This window comes from Hippichthys cyanospilos, chromosome 3 (genome assembly GCF_059441005.1).
Source record: "Hippichthys cyanospilos isolate Australia breed blue-spotted pipefish chromosome 3, RoL_Hcya_1.0, whole genome shotgun sequence".
In the NCBI taxonomy this organism is placed as follows: domain Eukaryota; kingdom Metazoa; phylum Chordata; class Actinopteri; order Syngnathiformes; family Syngnathidae; genus Hippichthys; species Hippichthys cyanospilos.
The window spans coordinates 5,719,367-5,733,328 of NC_142371.1; the positions used below are offsets into that span (position 1 = coordinate 5,719,367).

The 13,962-nt window shown below is 35.8% G+C and overlaps 1 protein-coding gene across 1 annotated transcript in view; it reads left to right on the plus strand.

Annotated features, from left to right (window-relative positions):
• The window catches only part of cdkal1 (CDK5 regulatory subunit associated protein 1-like 1), a 201,086-nt gene that overhangs the window by 46,437 nt on the left and 140,687 nt on the right, over positions 1-13,962 (plus strand). The window contains exon 5 of the mRNA XM_088409351.1: positions 11,867-11,963. Coding sequence (XP_088265477.1) covers positions 11,867-11,963 — 97 coding nt within the window. The remainder of the gene's footprint in view (positions 1-11,866; positions 11,964-13,962) is intronic.

The window sequence follows — 13,962 nt, forward strand, 5'->3', positions numbered from 1 at the left end:
ACCCATGAACATATGTGTCGTAACTATTTAGTACGCCAAGCTGCAACAGTTTAGAATTTGCAGCATGGTTGTATTTTGAACTTTAACATGATTATGTAATTTGCATGAAATTTCAACTCCCCAGTGTTTTTTTTTCAATGCTTTTTCTTTTGATTTCACAAAGAAATCATCGAAAAGGTCCCACATTGGTACCTTTTATGCACGAGGGTTAAAAGAAGGTGCACTAATTATGTTAAAAGTACATATTTTTCACTACTTAAGTGCTTAAGCAATGCCTTGATGTGTACAAAAGCCCTGGCATAGTCATATCAACAACACCAATCAGCTGTTTTAAATCCATAACAGTAGTCCAAACCTGTCGCAGACTATCGCCAGTGTTCTCCAAAATATCTGCAAAGTTTGCCAGTATGTCACCTAAGGTACATGGGAAAAAAAAAAGAAAAACAAAAAACACATTGGTGAACGTTTGGCAAACTTTTTGCTGCCTTTGTCAACTCTTACCAACCTCTGGTGACATTTTTCAGCAAACCTTGGTGACTTTGAATGAAATCTGACGAGATTAAAAAAAAAAAAAAAAAATAAAAATCATGCTACCTTTGCAAACTGCGCCAACGATCGTGAGATAGGGCCTATCTCCAGAGAGGTTAATGGTTAAAATTTGTTGTTTTAAAACTGTGATGCCAATATTTTCCTTTTTATTGAAGATGAATATCGTCTCCAAAAATGGCTCATCAGCTCCAAAGAAAGCATATATTTTTATTTGTACTCTGAAGCCTTTGTTTCACTCTTTAGCAAAACTTGTTTGTTTTCAAAGAACGCAGATGGAGATGCTGCAACCAAGCCAAGAAACAATTTAACCAAACAATATTTGGAGTGACAGAAGCCCTAGGCCTACAACTTAGCCATAGGTGCATCTACTGTACGTGCAAAAATTGATGGAAGCACAAGCACATACACAGCAAGATGCCAACCTCTGGAAGGCACCGGGGTCATTGGGTTGGTGCTTTCATATACCCGGGGCAGTCCTTAACCTCTGAGGTGCTATAAACAAACAGACAGATAGCTGGCTATACAAGGAAGGAATATTGCTGTGGGGAAATTAGGCCGCATGTGGTATATGGGCACTTTACTCTCATGGCTGCCTGAATATCATTGTGGCTCAGCCGTGACTTTGACGTGCAGTTTTGTTGGTTGAGGTATGCTCTTTAAGGGGCCACAACCCACTTTTGCCAGAAAGTTCATGGAGACTATTAAATTAGATGTGGATGCAGTGTTGTTATTTCTCAAACATTAATGCATAGTCTCTTCTATCAGATCATGTGGAAGTAATAAAATGAGTACTTCAATTTTCTCATTTGCTAATAATTGTGTTTTATAAGCATTACAAAAATCTGACTAACAAAGTTTTTGAATACACTAACCCATGAAAAAACCCAGTCTACTCTAATTGATAACATTGTGTTGGACTTAATTGGTTTTGAAGACATAAAGGACCTTGCGCTGTAATGAGATAGCACCGGTAATAATCGGCGAAGTTAATTAGTGACACTTCATATGCAGTGCAGCAAAAACTTTGTAAAGATTTAGGTTTTACAAAAGCTGGCACAGCGTTGAATTGAAAGAAAAAAAAAGTTATAACGGAATTCCCAAATACTAATTGGGCACTATTAAATAAAATCACTCATTTTGCAGCACTTTACAGTTTGATTTTTTTTTTTAATTCCCAAAACACTCAATTAGATTTTTAAGTATGCTGATGTACGGTATGATTAAAACGTATCCTTTAATGGAATTTTTATCAAACCAATTTAATTAGATTTGAATCTTACCAAGCCTGTTTATTAAACTCAATTGAAATATATTTGGATCAACAAAGAATTAGAGACAGCTTTATGAATCTTTTTTTTAATGCTTTTAACAAGCCAAATTCATTAAAAAAAAAATCCTCATTCAGCAATATCCTTCAAAAAACCACCACCCTTCAAGCCTTGCCTTGAACCTTCTTTTTAATTGGTGTCAGCTCAAGCATTTTCTTCTTCTAAACATTCACGTAATGAGGTCCTGCATAGAAATTCAATCCGACAGTTGGCTTTGTGCACTCTGTGTGCATGGCTTTTAAATGGATGTTGTTCAGGATAAATAAGGCCCTGTGGTTAAATTAGAAGGCCTTTTAGTGGGACTGATGAGCCACCGAGGAGCTACTTGGGGCTACGTTGGGGAGAAGACATCCACTGTGGAAATTATCAGCCTGAATGACTTGTTAGATGATGTTGTTTACAGTTTGTGCCATCTCCAAACATTGCTGCTCCACTCGTATTTACATATCTGCTTCCATAGCCTCGGTATAATGTTAAGTTCAGCCAGCCTAAAAAAGTTAACTAGCCAACTAGTGGACTGCTTTTTATCCATGACAAAATCGGAATTTTATGTTTGCGCGATCTGGGGGGAACGTGATTTTCCAAGATTGTTGACGCACCCCAGGTCAGTGAGCATGTGCCATTCCACTTTAACACTCGTATGTAATAATTCATGATCTTGAAACCAATCATGGTTGTTTATGCTTGAACTGTCTTTGCATCGACTCATTCAACCGAGAATGCCCTTTCACCTCTGTCAGCCTGGTAAGGATTTGTTATACTCTCCACTTTGGGATCAGCACACTCATGCATGCAGCGTACATTTAGACCCACTCTGGCGTGTATTGGGAAGATGCAGGATGTACCAGTAATGGCATGGATTTCTGCATAAATGCTTATGCACTTTTCTGTTGTCTTTGAGGGTATCTTGAGCTTACTCTGTGACCTCACCTGTTGAATCTAACAATTGCTGACATTTACATTTATAATTTAGGCATTGGTATTTCAATACATTCGCTTGATCAACTATGGATAAACGTATCCCTTTTAACTCATATTCCTTAGAATTAATCATCAATTAACCCTTTGATGATTTAATTATAATAGTAGAGCATCTTAGTTTGTTTATGGTAAATTTATTTTATTCTATGTGCATTAGTAGATTACAGTGGGAGAATCTGTCTGAATGTTTTGAACTCCTCTTCCGTGTCATACTTAGCTAATTCTGCTTGAAGGACTTGTGCCATAGTGAAAGTCCGCTGGATGAAGTACTGAGGGAGGTACCCTGTTTTTGTTATCTAAACAAAAACAACAGCACCAATTGCTCCTATTACACTCCACTTTGTTCAAATTTATTCAAGACCAGATTAATGAAAAAATAATTCCACCAAGTTTCTTACTCCACGTCTGTCCACGAAAAGTCCCCACTTTCATTCAATGACGTTATTCTTTTATCTTTAAATGTATGAATTGTAATGGCGGTGATTTCCTGCTGTCAGCTGTCCTGAAAAGTATTTGGCTCATTTAGGATTTATGAGGATCATTAGTGGTTACAACCTCATTAGCCGCTTGATGTTGAACATTTAATTCTGTGTTGTTTGTTTTCCCATCCTCAAAACCCTTCTTATCGTGTTCTCTCCACTTATGTTATTTCAGACCTCAGCCTCAGGCTGTGGGGTCCATATGGTTGCCTCCAGAAGTTACAACTGGAGGATTCACTTTGTTCTTTACTTGCACTGATCGAATTTGCATTTTTTTGTGCTTTCTACTTGTATGATTTGAATACTATTTGAGTTTGAAAGCCATACATTCCGATACAGCAATGCGTATTGTGATACAGTAGGTATCAGAATGTATTGAGCTGTGTTTTTTTTTTGTTCTTTTTTAAAGAAAAGTCTATGGCTTAAAACATATATTATTTTAACAGAACCACATTGCCATCTTAACTCTGAGCACACATTATTAATACACTTATTTCAAGCACGGCCTTGGCTGTTTTAATACGTCCCCAGAGGTTAAAATAATTAACAGATAAATATATATCAGTTATAGCTCTCTATTTGAATGTCCAAAGAGGCATTTCCCATTTTTTTCTCTTGTTATTTTTTCATTATGACTCATTCAAGCAGACAATGCAGTAGAGTGGACAACCGTCACCTGTTTTTTTTTTTTTTTAAACAATAAATAATCGATGCAAACCCATTCTGAGTATTATTGTGGTTGTGGAATAAATCAAGCAGCAAAGTCCACCATTTCACTTCCCATCTCAGAGGGTGGTATTTTTTTTTTTTTTTTTACTACCTGTCACCTGAAAATTACATCACAGCTCAGAACCCAGGTAACAATCAATCACAGCTCACCTTTTTGAGTCTGATCATTTACAAGCTAAATCGTGGTCCATGTTAGCTGAGCTCTACACAACTGTGATGTCCATTAGTCGACAGCAAGATTCAAAATGTCCGTCTCCTGAGGTGGATACAAAAAATAAACTTATACTGCCTAATTTGTTTTCTACAAACACAATATTAATCAGAATGCCATATTTAGATTGGTATGTCTACATGAAGTACTATTATTATTACTATTATTATTACTAGTATTATTGTGAATATTTTTTTTATGTTGACTTTCCCTTCAAAACATTTTTTCAAGGCACATCATGTAAACAATCCCAGATACTTAAGTATTAAATTGATACTTAAGTACATTAGGGACATTAATTTCCAGACACTCAAGTTTTAAATCCATATTTAAGTATTTGGGATTTAATTTCTGGACTCTTAAAAAAAAACAAACGTGAAAACACATTCCTGACATTGAATGAGTTAATTGGTCGAGTATGCTATAAATATATGTTATATGTATGTATAATCTATGTTTTATACAAGACACACATTTCCGTTGTATACTCTTTACTTGGCCCATGATTTACCACAAGCTGTCTCTTGTTGGCGGAAAGGCTATGCAAACTACCCATAAGATCTACATTATAGTTCTATTGATCACATAGCAGATTGGTGGCAACACGAAACCTGGCCCATTCTATTTTTGTTCGAGGAACCAACAATACTTTTCTGCCATGTCTTTTCATCCTTTGATCCCCTCCCAGTATTTTAAGTGATTTTATGTAATTGTAAAGCTTTGCTATTATAGAAATCACACACACGGCTGCAAGGCTTTGGCCTTGATGCAAACAACCTGCTGTCCCAGAGTTTCAGCCATGTTGGTGCGCTTCCCAGCCTTGATGCGGTGTACCTATGCCAGTTATTCAGTGTTTGCCAGATCATTAAGAAAATCAGCAATGACTTCTACTTAAATGCAAAAACTGAATGTTGCTCCTGCTTTAGCCTCATTCATTTTGTTTCCTTCATACTGTGGAACCTATAAAATGAAATTCTCATGAGGTTATAGAGCTCTGAAAAAAACCCAATAACTTCTCTAACAGGACTATATAGAGGAAGTCCATCCATCCATTTTTTGTAGCCGCTTATCCTCACAAGGTGCGTTTTCCTGTGTTTAATGTAAGCTTGCTTATAACAAATTATTATATATTATATAGTCAGTACACATTCTGCCAGTGTATTACCCAGGTGTTGGAGAGGAAAATAAATTTCATGTGTCTCAATCATAGCCCTATTTCTCAGCCTGATGCGTTACTTCCTCTTCATTCCCTTGTATAGTATGTACCGCCATCTGTCTTGGTGATGCTTGGTGTTGATGATACTCCTTCGTGGTTATTTCTTCACCTAAAACAAAATGAGTCTCCTTTTTATCGTTTCATTTTATGTTGCTTTATTGTCATACATGCAATACACATTCAAACACACACACACACACACACACAACACAAAATACTATTTAATTTGTATGACCTGCACACGGACTCCTGTCCGACAAATGACTGTCTCAGCCTTTATTCTTATAAAAAAGTCAGACATTATCTTATTTTAGAATGAGGTATTTCAGCATTGTCTTCTCAAAAAAAAAAAAAAAACTGTTATGATCCACTGGAAATTATGTGGGTCATAAATCCCTGCCATATTGATCTCGTTTATAGTCAAATCCCATAGACGAAGAGCTTGTCAGGCATTTTAGTTAGTAAACTTATTCCCCTGTTGAGAAACTATAATCTTCCTATATGCAAGTGTATAATTCTCTACATTAAGGTCTTCTATCCTGTCACTCACAGATGATTCATCTCTTGCTGTTGGAAAACAGGCACAAAACAAATATGAAAACATGAATAAAACATTACATAAATAGACATATACATAGCCAAAGCAAAACTAAGTACTGTACGCATATTTCAGTGAATAACAGGATCCCTTGTGGCATTGAAATTGGGGCAATGACAAAGCTCTACGGTGTGAAGCTCGAAAAGTTTGTTACAGTGTCAAGAACATAGTATAAAAAGTAAAAGACAAACTGTGACATATTGCCCTGCCCCTCTTTACTTTTTTTTATTGCTCATGCAAGCTCATATCTTAATGACTGAGGCTTGATGGGTACTTAACCTTGCCTCTCACTGCTTACGCTAATGCAGAGAGGTCAGGAGTATGCTGATTGGCTGGCTCACTGTCATCTCAGCCAGAAACGATTGTCGGAGTGCACATGAGCGGATGAGCAAGGAGATGAGACACGGATGCAAGGACAGGGAAAAGGAGAGACACATCAAAATGAAAGAAAACATAATAAAACAAATGATTAGGAATATGCAGCATCATTCCAAAATACTTTGTTTTTTTTTAGTTTGATTTCTAGTATTAATTGTCATCAATGGGGGAAGGTCAATGAATGATAGTGGCCATACCATGAATTGTTCTATCATACCTATGTCTATCTATACACCAGCCATTTTGACCATTTAAGGGAGTTAAGTTATTCATCAGTGAATAAAATCGCTTAAAGGTTAGTCAAGGCCCATAACATACTGTAACTCCCTGAGGGATTTATCCAGGGGTGCTTAAATCTAATTTAAGCATGAGTTAAACTCTTTGAATGGAGAGATTTAGAGATGCTAGAATACAAGCAGCTTCAAAATCCAGTGGGTTATGAACATCTGTTTTCTTAACGTGATTCTTAACGCTGTTTGACCGAAAATGCCTCAAATATGCCTTTCTCTGAACATGTTTTTCCCCCCTGAGTGACGCACTTGTTTTAAGAGTATAACAATCCCTCTTACCTTTTCTTGAAATTTCACATTCATTTCCCAAGGTATTGGACTCTTAAGCTTTTCAGCAGAAAAAAATATATTAGTCTTGAGAAACCAGCAGATATGGGGCACAACATTTGAATTTGGAGCAATGTCAATGTAAACCTGATATAACCTGTGTTTAAAATTGCATTTTTGATTTGTATAGTATATACATCAAACTTTGCAGTATGAACTATTTATTTATTGTTTTTGGGGTTGACAGTTAACCCATCAAGTCCTTTGCGGCAGTGGTTCCCAACCTTTTTTGTGTCACGGACCAGTTGAGACATGCATATTCCTTTCACGGACCGGTAACCATGGCGGGTGTGACTTACTAAACATAGTAAAGTACAAAACAAACTAACATTTGACTCCTCAGGAATAATGTACATGTTTTAAATTGTAAATGTAAAAAATATAATTTTAAGTTATTATCCTATCTATGGCAGTAACGTCATCACGACTTGCAAGTGTGCATGATCAAATTAAGATGATATGATTGTTTTCTGTCTAAACTGCTTGCTAATGTTAATGTAGACTACGGTAGTTGTGCAAACTCCACCTGCATTTTTCATGCTTTCCATTTCATCACTTGGCTGTGTAATGAAAATAAATATACAGCATAACATTTTGTTGTTTAGTGACCAGCCTTCATTTAACAGACATGAGAACTCTCTGTGTAGCTAAAATAAAATGACCTTGACAGATAAGTGAGTTCAGAACAACATGTCATTTTTTGTCATTGCCTCCCTTCTTCTAGTTCCTTCCTTTATATCCTTAAGAATCCTCTTTTACTTGTCCTAGCACACTCTCTTACAGACCACCAAATTGTCCTGTTAAGACTTGTGTCTTTGAGGCTTAAAAAAAAACCACTGCTTTACAGAAGACCTGATTCATTGAAATTTTTTATACTGTACATTTTTCATGGAAATGTTGATTAGTTTCAGCATCAAATGAATGAATAACAAAAACATTATGTGGGATATAAACATTTCAACTAAGTGGCTTTTGACTTCGGACCTTAAACATTAGAGCTAACATATGGTAGACTTCGTTGTGTAATGAACTCCTGCAATTACTTAACATGTCGGTATTGCTAAATGGTAGGTGGTGTCAGACGGCTAGCTGAGTCTCTGAAAGGGCATAACTCTCACATGCATAAAGTCTTAAAAAAAAGCATGATTTTAAACCAAAAAAAAAAAAAAACAAAACCAAAAAAAAACGTATCAGGGAATCCTTGTTATTTCGATTTTCAGGATAATGACATATTATCATTACAATAATTACATTTTGATTTTAGCCAGGAGCTAGTCTTTTTTTTTCTTAACTTCAACTGCAGTTCAGGAAATTATTTTCATGTTTTTTTGTTTTTTTTTACTTTAGTATTTTTTTAATAGTATTGGCAAAGTTTTTATATAGGTCATTCATCGGGCTTTTGCTTTGTATTTACAGTAAAAGCTCTATCTAAGTCAACCTGATCAATTGGGTTAGACATTTAGTCTAGTTCTATTTGACCGATTCACTGTGTCCACTCAGCTGTTAAAAACCAGTATGTACAGCATATCCCTCCTTACCATACGTACATACTGTACATACCACAGAGGTCATACATCTATGCATAGGCTGTTACATTGCCATCCGTGACTCTTAGTATGCGCTTGTACAGTATGTTTAAGGCATGTGGTTTCTTAATACCATGTGTGGGTGTGCATGGATGCGTGTGGTCTTCAGGCAATGGAGAGCAGCAACACAAAGTTGACGGAGGCCGAAGACATCTAGGGCTCGATGCCAAGGAAATGGGCCTGTCCATGTATGCGCGCACATTCAAACACGCACACGCACACCCCTCTTGTCTTGTGATCTCGTGGGACATCTGTTGTGGTCCGGGTCACTGGCAGTGAATGCTTGGTTGGGCTCCAAAGAATCGCCGCAGCAACTGCATGGCATAATCCCATTTCATCTCATCCCATCCTGGAACAGTTTGTGACCAGGCTGGTCCCTTCCCCTCAAGGTGTTGAGACAGTGATTCTGATGCCGCCTATTTACTCGTGTCAGTGATGTCTAAAGGCAGGGAGCAAGTATCGTATTATAGGAATGTTTGGCACGTTTTGGCAGGCGATGGTGTGAATTATGCAGCGGTACCTCCACTGTGTGTATAATGAGAGTGCGGGTCCATGACGAGCATTGTCAAGCGAACAAGCTACTCGGCTACAGCTACAATGTTTACTGTCTGACTGTCCTTGCTTCAGCAAGCGTTTCAGTTTCTTGTCTCCATCTGCTCGTCTTTAAAGAGGAACCTCCAGATATGAACATGTCTAAGGTCGTGGAGTTAACAATCTAACCCATATACTCATCATTATTATCTTTATTCTGTAAATATTGTGAGGCATTAGTGTACCTCAGCAGAGTTTGGTTTATCCATGTTTTACTTTTTTTTGTCACAATAAGTTCAGCGTCAGCATGCTGGTTCAATTTCAATGTGTCATACTGTATGCAACGCCTAGGCCATGCTATATTGTCAACTTGTGGATGGTAAATGATACTTATTGGTTCATAATATTGCTCAAGGATGCTTTGGCATGGTTACCAGGGTCAGAGATAGAATCCATGACCTTCCGGTTGGGAGACGAGCATCCTACCACTGAGCCCCTGCGATGTGGGTAATGCATTTATATGCAGTGCAGGTATATACTCTTCAAAAGTATAACTTTAATGAGCAATAGCCATCGCTGGTCCATTTATTTTCACATGGAAAGCGTACAAAAGATTGAAAAGATGATACATATATAGTATTATACATGTTTTAGTTTTTAGGTGCACATTATATACCGTTCTTAACAGTCTTTAGGAACATTGGCTTGCGAAGTGTTGTCTAATTTTTTTATTTTTTTTATTTTGGGGTGTGCAATTGGGGAATGTAGCCTCTTTCCACTATATATATATATATATATATATATATATATATATATATATATATATATATATATATATATATATATATATATATATATATAATTTGATGTCGTAAAAGTATGCATATATATATATATATATATATATATATATATATATATATATATATATATATATATACATATATATGCATATATATATATATATATATATATATATATATATATGCATATTTATATATATATATATATGCATATATATATATATATATGCATATTTATATATATATGCATTATATATATATATATATATATATATATGCATATTTATATATAGACATGCATATATATATATATATGCATATTTATATATAGACATGCATATATATATATATATATATATATATATATATATATATATGCATATATATATGCATATATATATGCATATATATATATATATATATATATATATATATATATATATATATATATATATATGCATACTTTTACTACATCAAATTTACATATACAGTTAACACATACATACACAATGACATTTCACATGCGTTTATTTTCCTGTTATGAGTGTGTATCAAACTTTTTGTAATGAGCAGAAAATAATGATATACTGTAAGTTGAAGAGATGCTAAAATAATTCCAACTAAACATACTTCATCATATGAACATTTACTTTTATGCATTGGGCTTTTGCACGATTCTCCTCTGAATTGGATTGTTTGCCATCTTTCAACGTGTTCTGTCTTTTTTCTTCTATACTCGCACACCCACCTCCTCCACCTCAGTATCTTTGTTTTGCTGAAGAATACAAACACGCTGTGAACCAAAACACAACTGACAGTTTGCATCCAGTTTTATTGCTCCTCCTCTTCTGTCCTCTTAATTCCTCCCTCACAATCATGCACCCCCTCCTTCCCTTCATCCCTCCTTTTCTACTTCCAGCTGTCAGGAGGCTTCATTATTAAAGATTCATGGTGGAGTCTGGGCAGCGCCTCCAAAAGCTTTTGTCAGACAGACCGAGTGTCTCAAATCTTAGTCCTACTAACTGGACGTGACATGGAAACACTCCCATAAACCCCCGCTCACTCAACCCCCCATCTTCCCTATTGGTGGCTTTTCCGTCTGACGTTCTCCACTGTATTGTATTTGTACTTTTACTATATGTGGGATATTACTTTATTAAAATAACAAACTATGGAATAATAGGTCACTCTACCATGTTGCCATTTATGTCCTCTCTTGGCCTAGCGTTTCAAATGGTTGACTTTTCATGCAGTATGTGCAATAGTTGGATATCATATGCTGCGTTGCAAATATCCGCATGTGTTTTTATTCTTCAGCTGACATCAATTGGTTCCATATTTCAGTCAGAGGATAACCATATTGAAATGTAACTTAAAATACCTAACAACTGTTATAAGCTGCTATTGTTGGCTATTGAATAATAATTGGCTAACCACCATTTCATAAGTGTTCAACCCTTCAATCGATTCCTCCCACATTACAACATTAGTTTTTTAGCCCAATGTTTTCCATTGGTTAAAAAACATAAACAAATAAAAAAAAAACTTTTTTTTTTTTTTTAACTGCCTTTTTTAAAAAATCAACTAGTTGTAAGACCACACACTGACAGGTGAATGCCCTTTAGGCATTTCAACCCTTTCAATGAGAAGATTGCACGTTTTGTGTTTCATAATCAGTGAAGGCTTGCCTATTTACCTGTGTTACTGTTTATCACTTAGAATAAAGCCTTGTTAAATACTTAATGATTTGTGAATGATATAGGAACCCATTTTAAGTGGTTGCTAGAGAATCTCTAGCAAAACTTGGATTTTTTTTCAAGAAAAACATTTTCTTATGTCTTATCTTTGAATTCTTTACAGAAAAGCCCAGGAGCGACAAAAAAAGGTGGTGGTAGCCGGTTGTGTTCCACAGGCCCAACCTCGAATGGACTATCTCAAAGGCCTCAGCATCATCGGGGTATGTGTGCCTCTATCTTTATTTTGTTGTCCATTTGGCCATAATACAATTGACTGAAGTAAGAGTCATAATCTAAACTCAGTCTATAATATAAATAAAGATGGCTTGACTAATGCGCTTGTACATAGGCCGACTAAAGGTTTCATAGACAATTTTTACCTGTCATTCGCTTGGCTGGTGGCATGCCGAGTCTAGTCCCCTGCTGTTTAGTGAATCGATAGCACTCCCCCGAAGACAGGACCATTACCACCGAACTAAACATAGATGGTCTATAGCAAAGAGGGCAGCAGTATGAGAGTAAAGACTGAAATAAATATGATGGAAAAAAACTCAAATGCCGGAGGATAGGACATTCTGTATGCTATATATGATGTCATGATTTACATACAGTACCTATTAAAAGTCAATTTAGGTCCTGTTTAATAAACTGGATGAATCGTTATTTTATCCGCCTTTAATGTCAAGTTTTTAAACAATGAATGAATGAATGAATGACTAAATAAATAAATAACATTTTGTTGCATTATTGAGGACATCCTCTTTACTCTGACCGATATTAAATCAACATGATACAATTTGTACGTTATTAATCAATTTAATTACAGCCCCAAAAGATAACTGTTTCAGTGAAAACCCTTCTCTTGACTTTTCTAATATCTTACAACTCATAATATAAAATCAATGCAGTTATCATATATCTATATCAAAAAATTTCCGACTGATATGTGAAGACATTTTTTGTAGACCTAGTCCCACAATCCGGATGATTAATAATTCTAAAAAGATGAGGTTGGCTTCAACTAATTATACCTTTAGTGTCTCATGTCTGCAGCTTCATTTATTAGGGTGGTTTATGATGACATAAACCAGTAGACCTCAGTGGAAGTGCACGTTTCAACTTCTTGAAGCAAGCTCTAGTTGTATTGTAATTCTCAATAAATGGATTGATGCACTGTCAAAACATCAGATCAATCATTCCTCATAATCAAGAATATTATACTCCTATGACATAACCACAATAAACCTCCGCAGGCATTACCGTTATAAGACCTCACATGTATGTCCTGGTTATACTAATTATACTAAATTAATATTGCGCATAAGTATTTACTAGTGAACATTCATTTCACTTAAGAACTTTTATGTTTTTCTTATCTTTTTATTCTTTATTATCTTTTTCCGTTGGGTTCATTAGGTGTCCCAAGACTGCTAAATTTATTCCATCTAACTACACAGTCAGTTTTGGTTGAAATAGTACAAAAAAAATATCATGGGGATATTGCGTTGTCTCCCTATTTCAAGTGCAAAAGGATATACTAATATTTTTATTTATTTTTTTTAGAAGTTGCTTGTAAACTTTATTAAGTGACTTTTAAGTTAATATGGGATTTAATTGTTAAGTTTAAAGCCTATATTCACGCATTCGAATATAATATTCGGAAGTCGGGGCAGACTCAAATTTTGCATTAAATGTCCACCCACATGAATAATGCAGTTCTATAGAAGTAAACATGCTGCCACTATGTAATGTAATTATATTCAAATCACATTCAAGTCGCATCTACTGTATGTATAATATAATTACATTCAGATAAACAAGCTTGTATGCGCGTACGCCTTCAGGGTGCGGCAGAAACAGCTGGGAAGTTTACCTCTGGTGTGCCTTCTATTGTCATGAAGATTGAATTTTGCATTGATATAGACACACATGCGCACACAAACGGACAGGCAGAAACCCGCACATGCATGAAGGGGCGCATATGGTAACAATCACAGACCAAGGCGTACCAGTGCACGCACATTTCTTTCATCTGCCCTCTTATCAAAACACACAACAGTAGTGACAGTTGGTGGTATATGAAAATCAGATTCAAATTACCAGTTGTGAATTTTTGTTTAGTGAATCCTCTTAACGGCTAGGTGGGGGGTGCTTAAGAGCGCTTTTGAATTAATTCGCTCCTGCTCACTTGAGCTGCGTGATTATGTTCGTTGTTCTGTT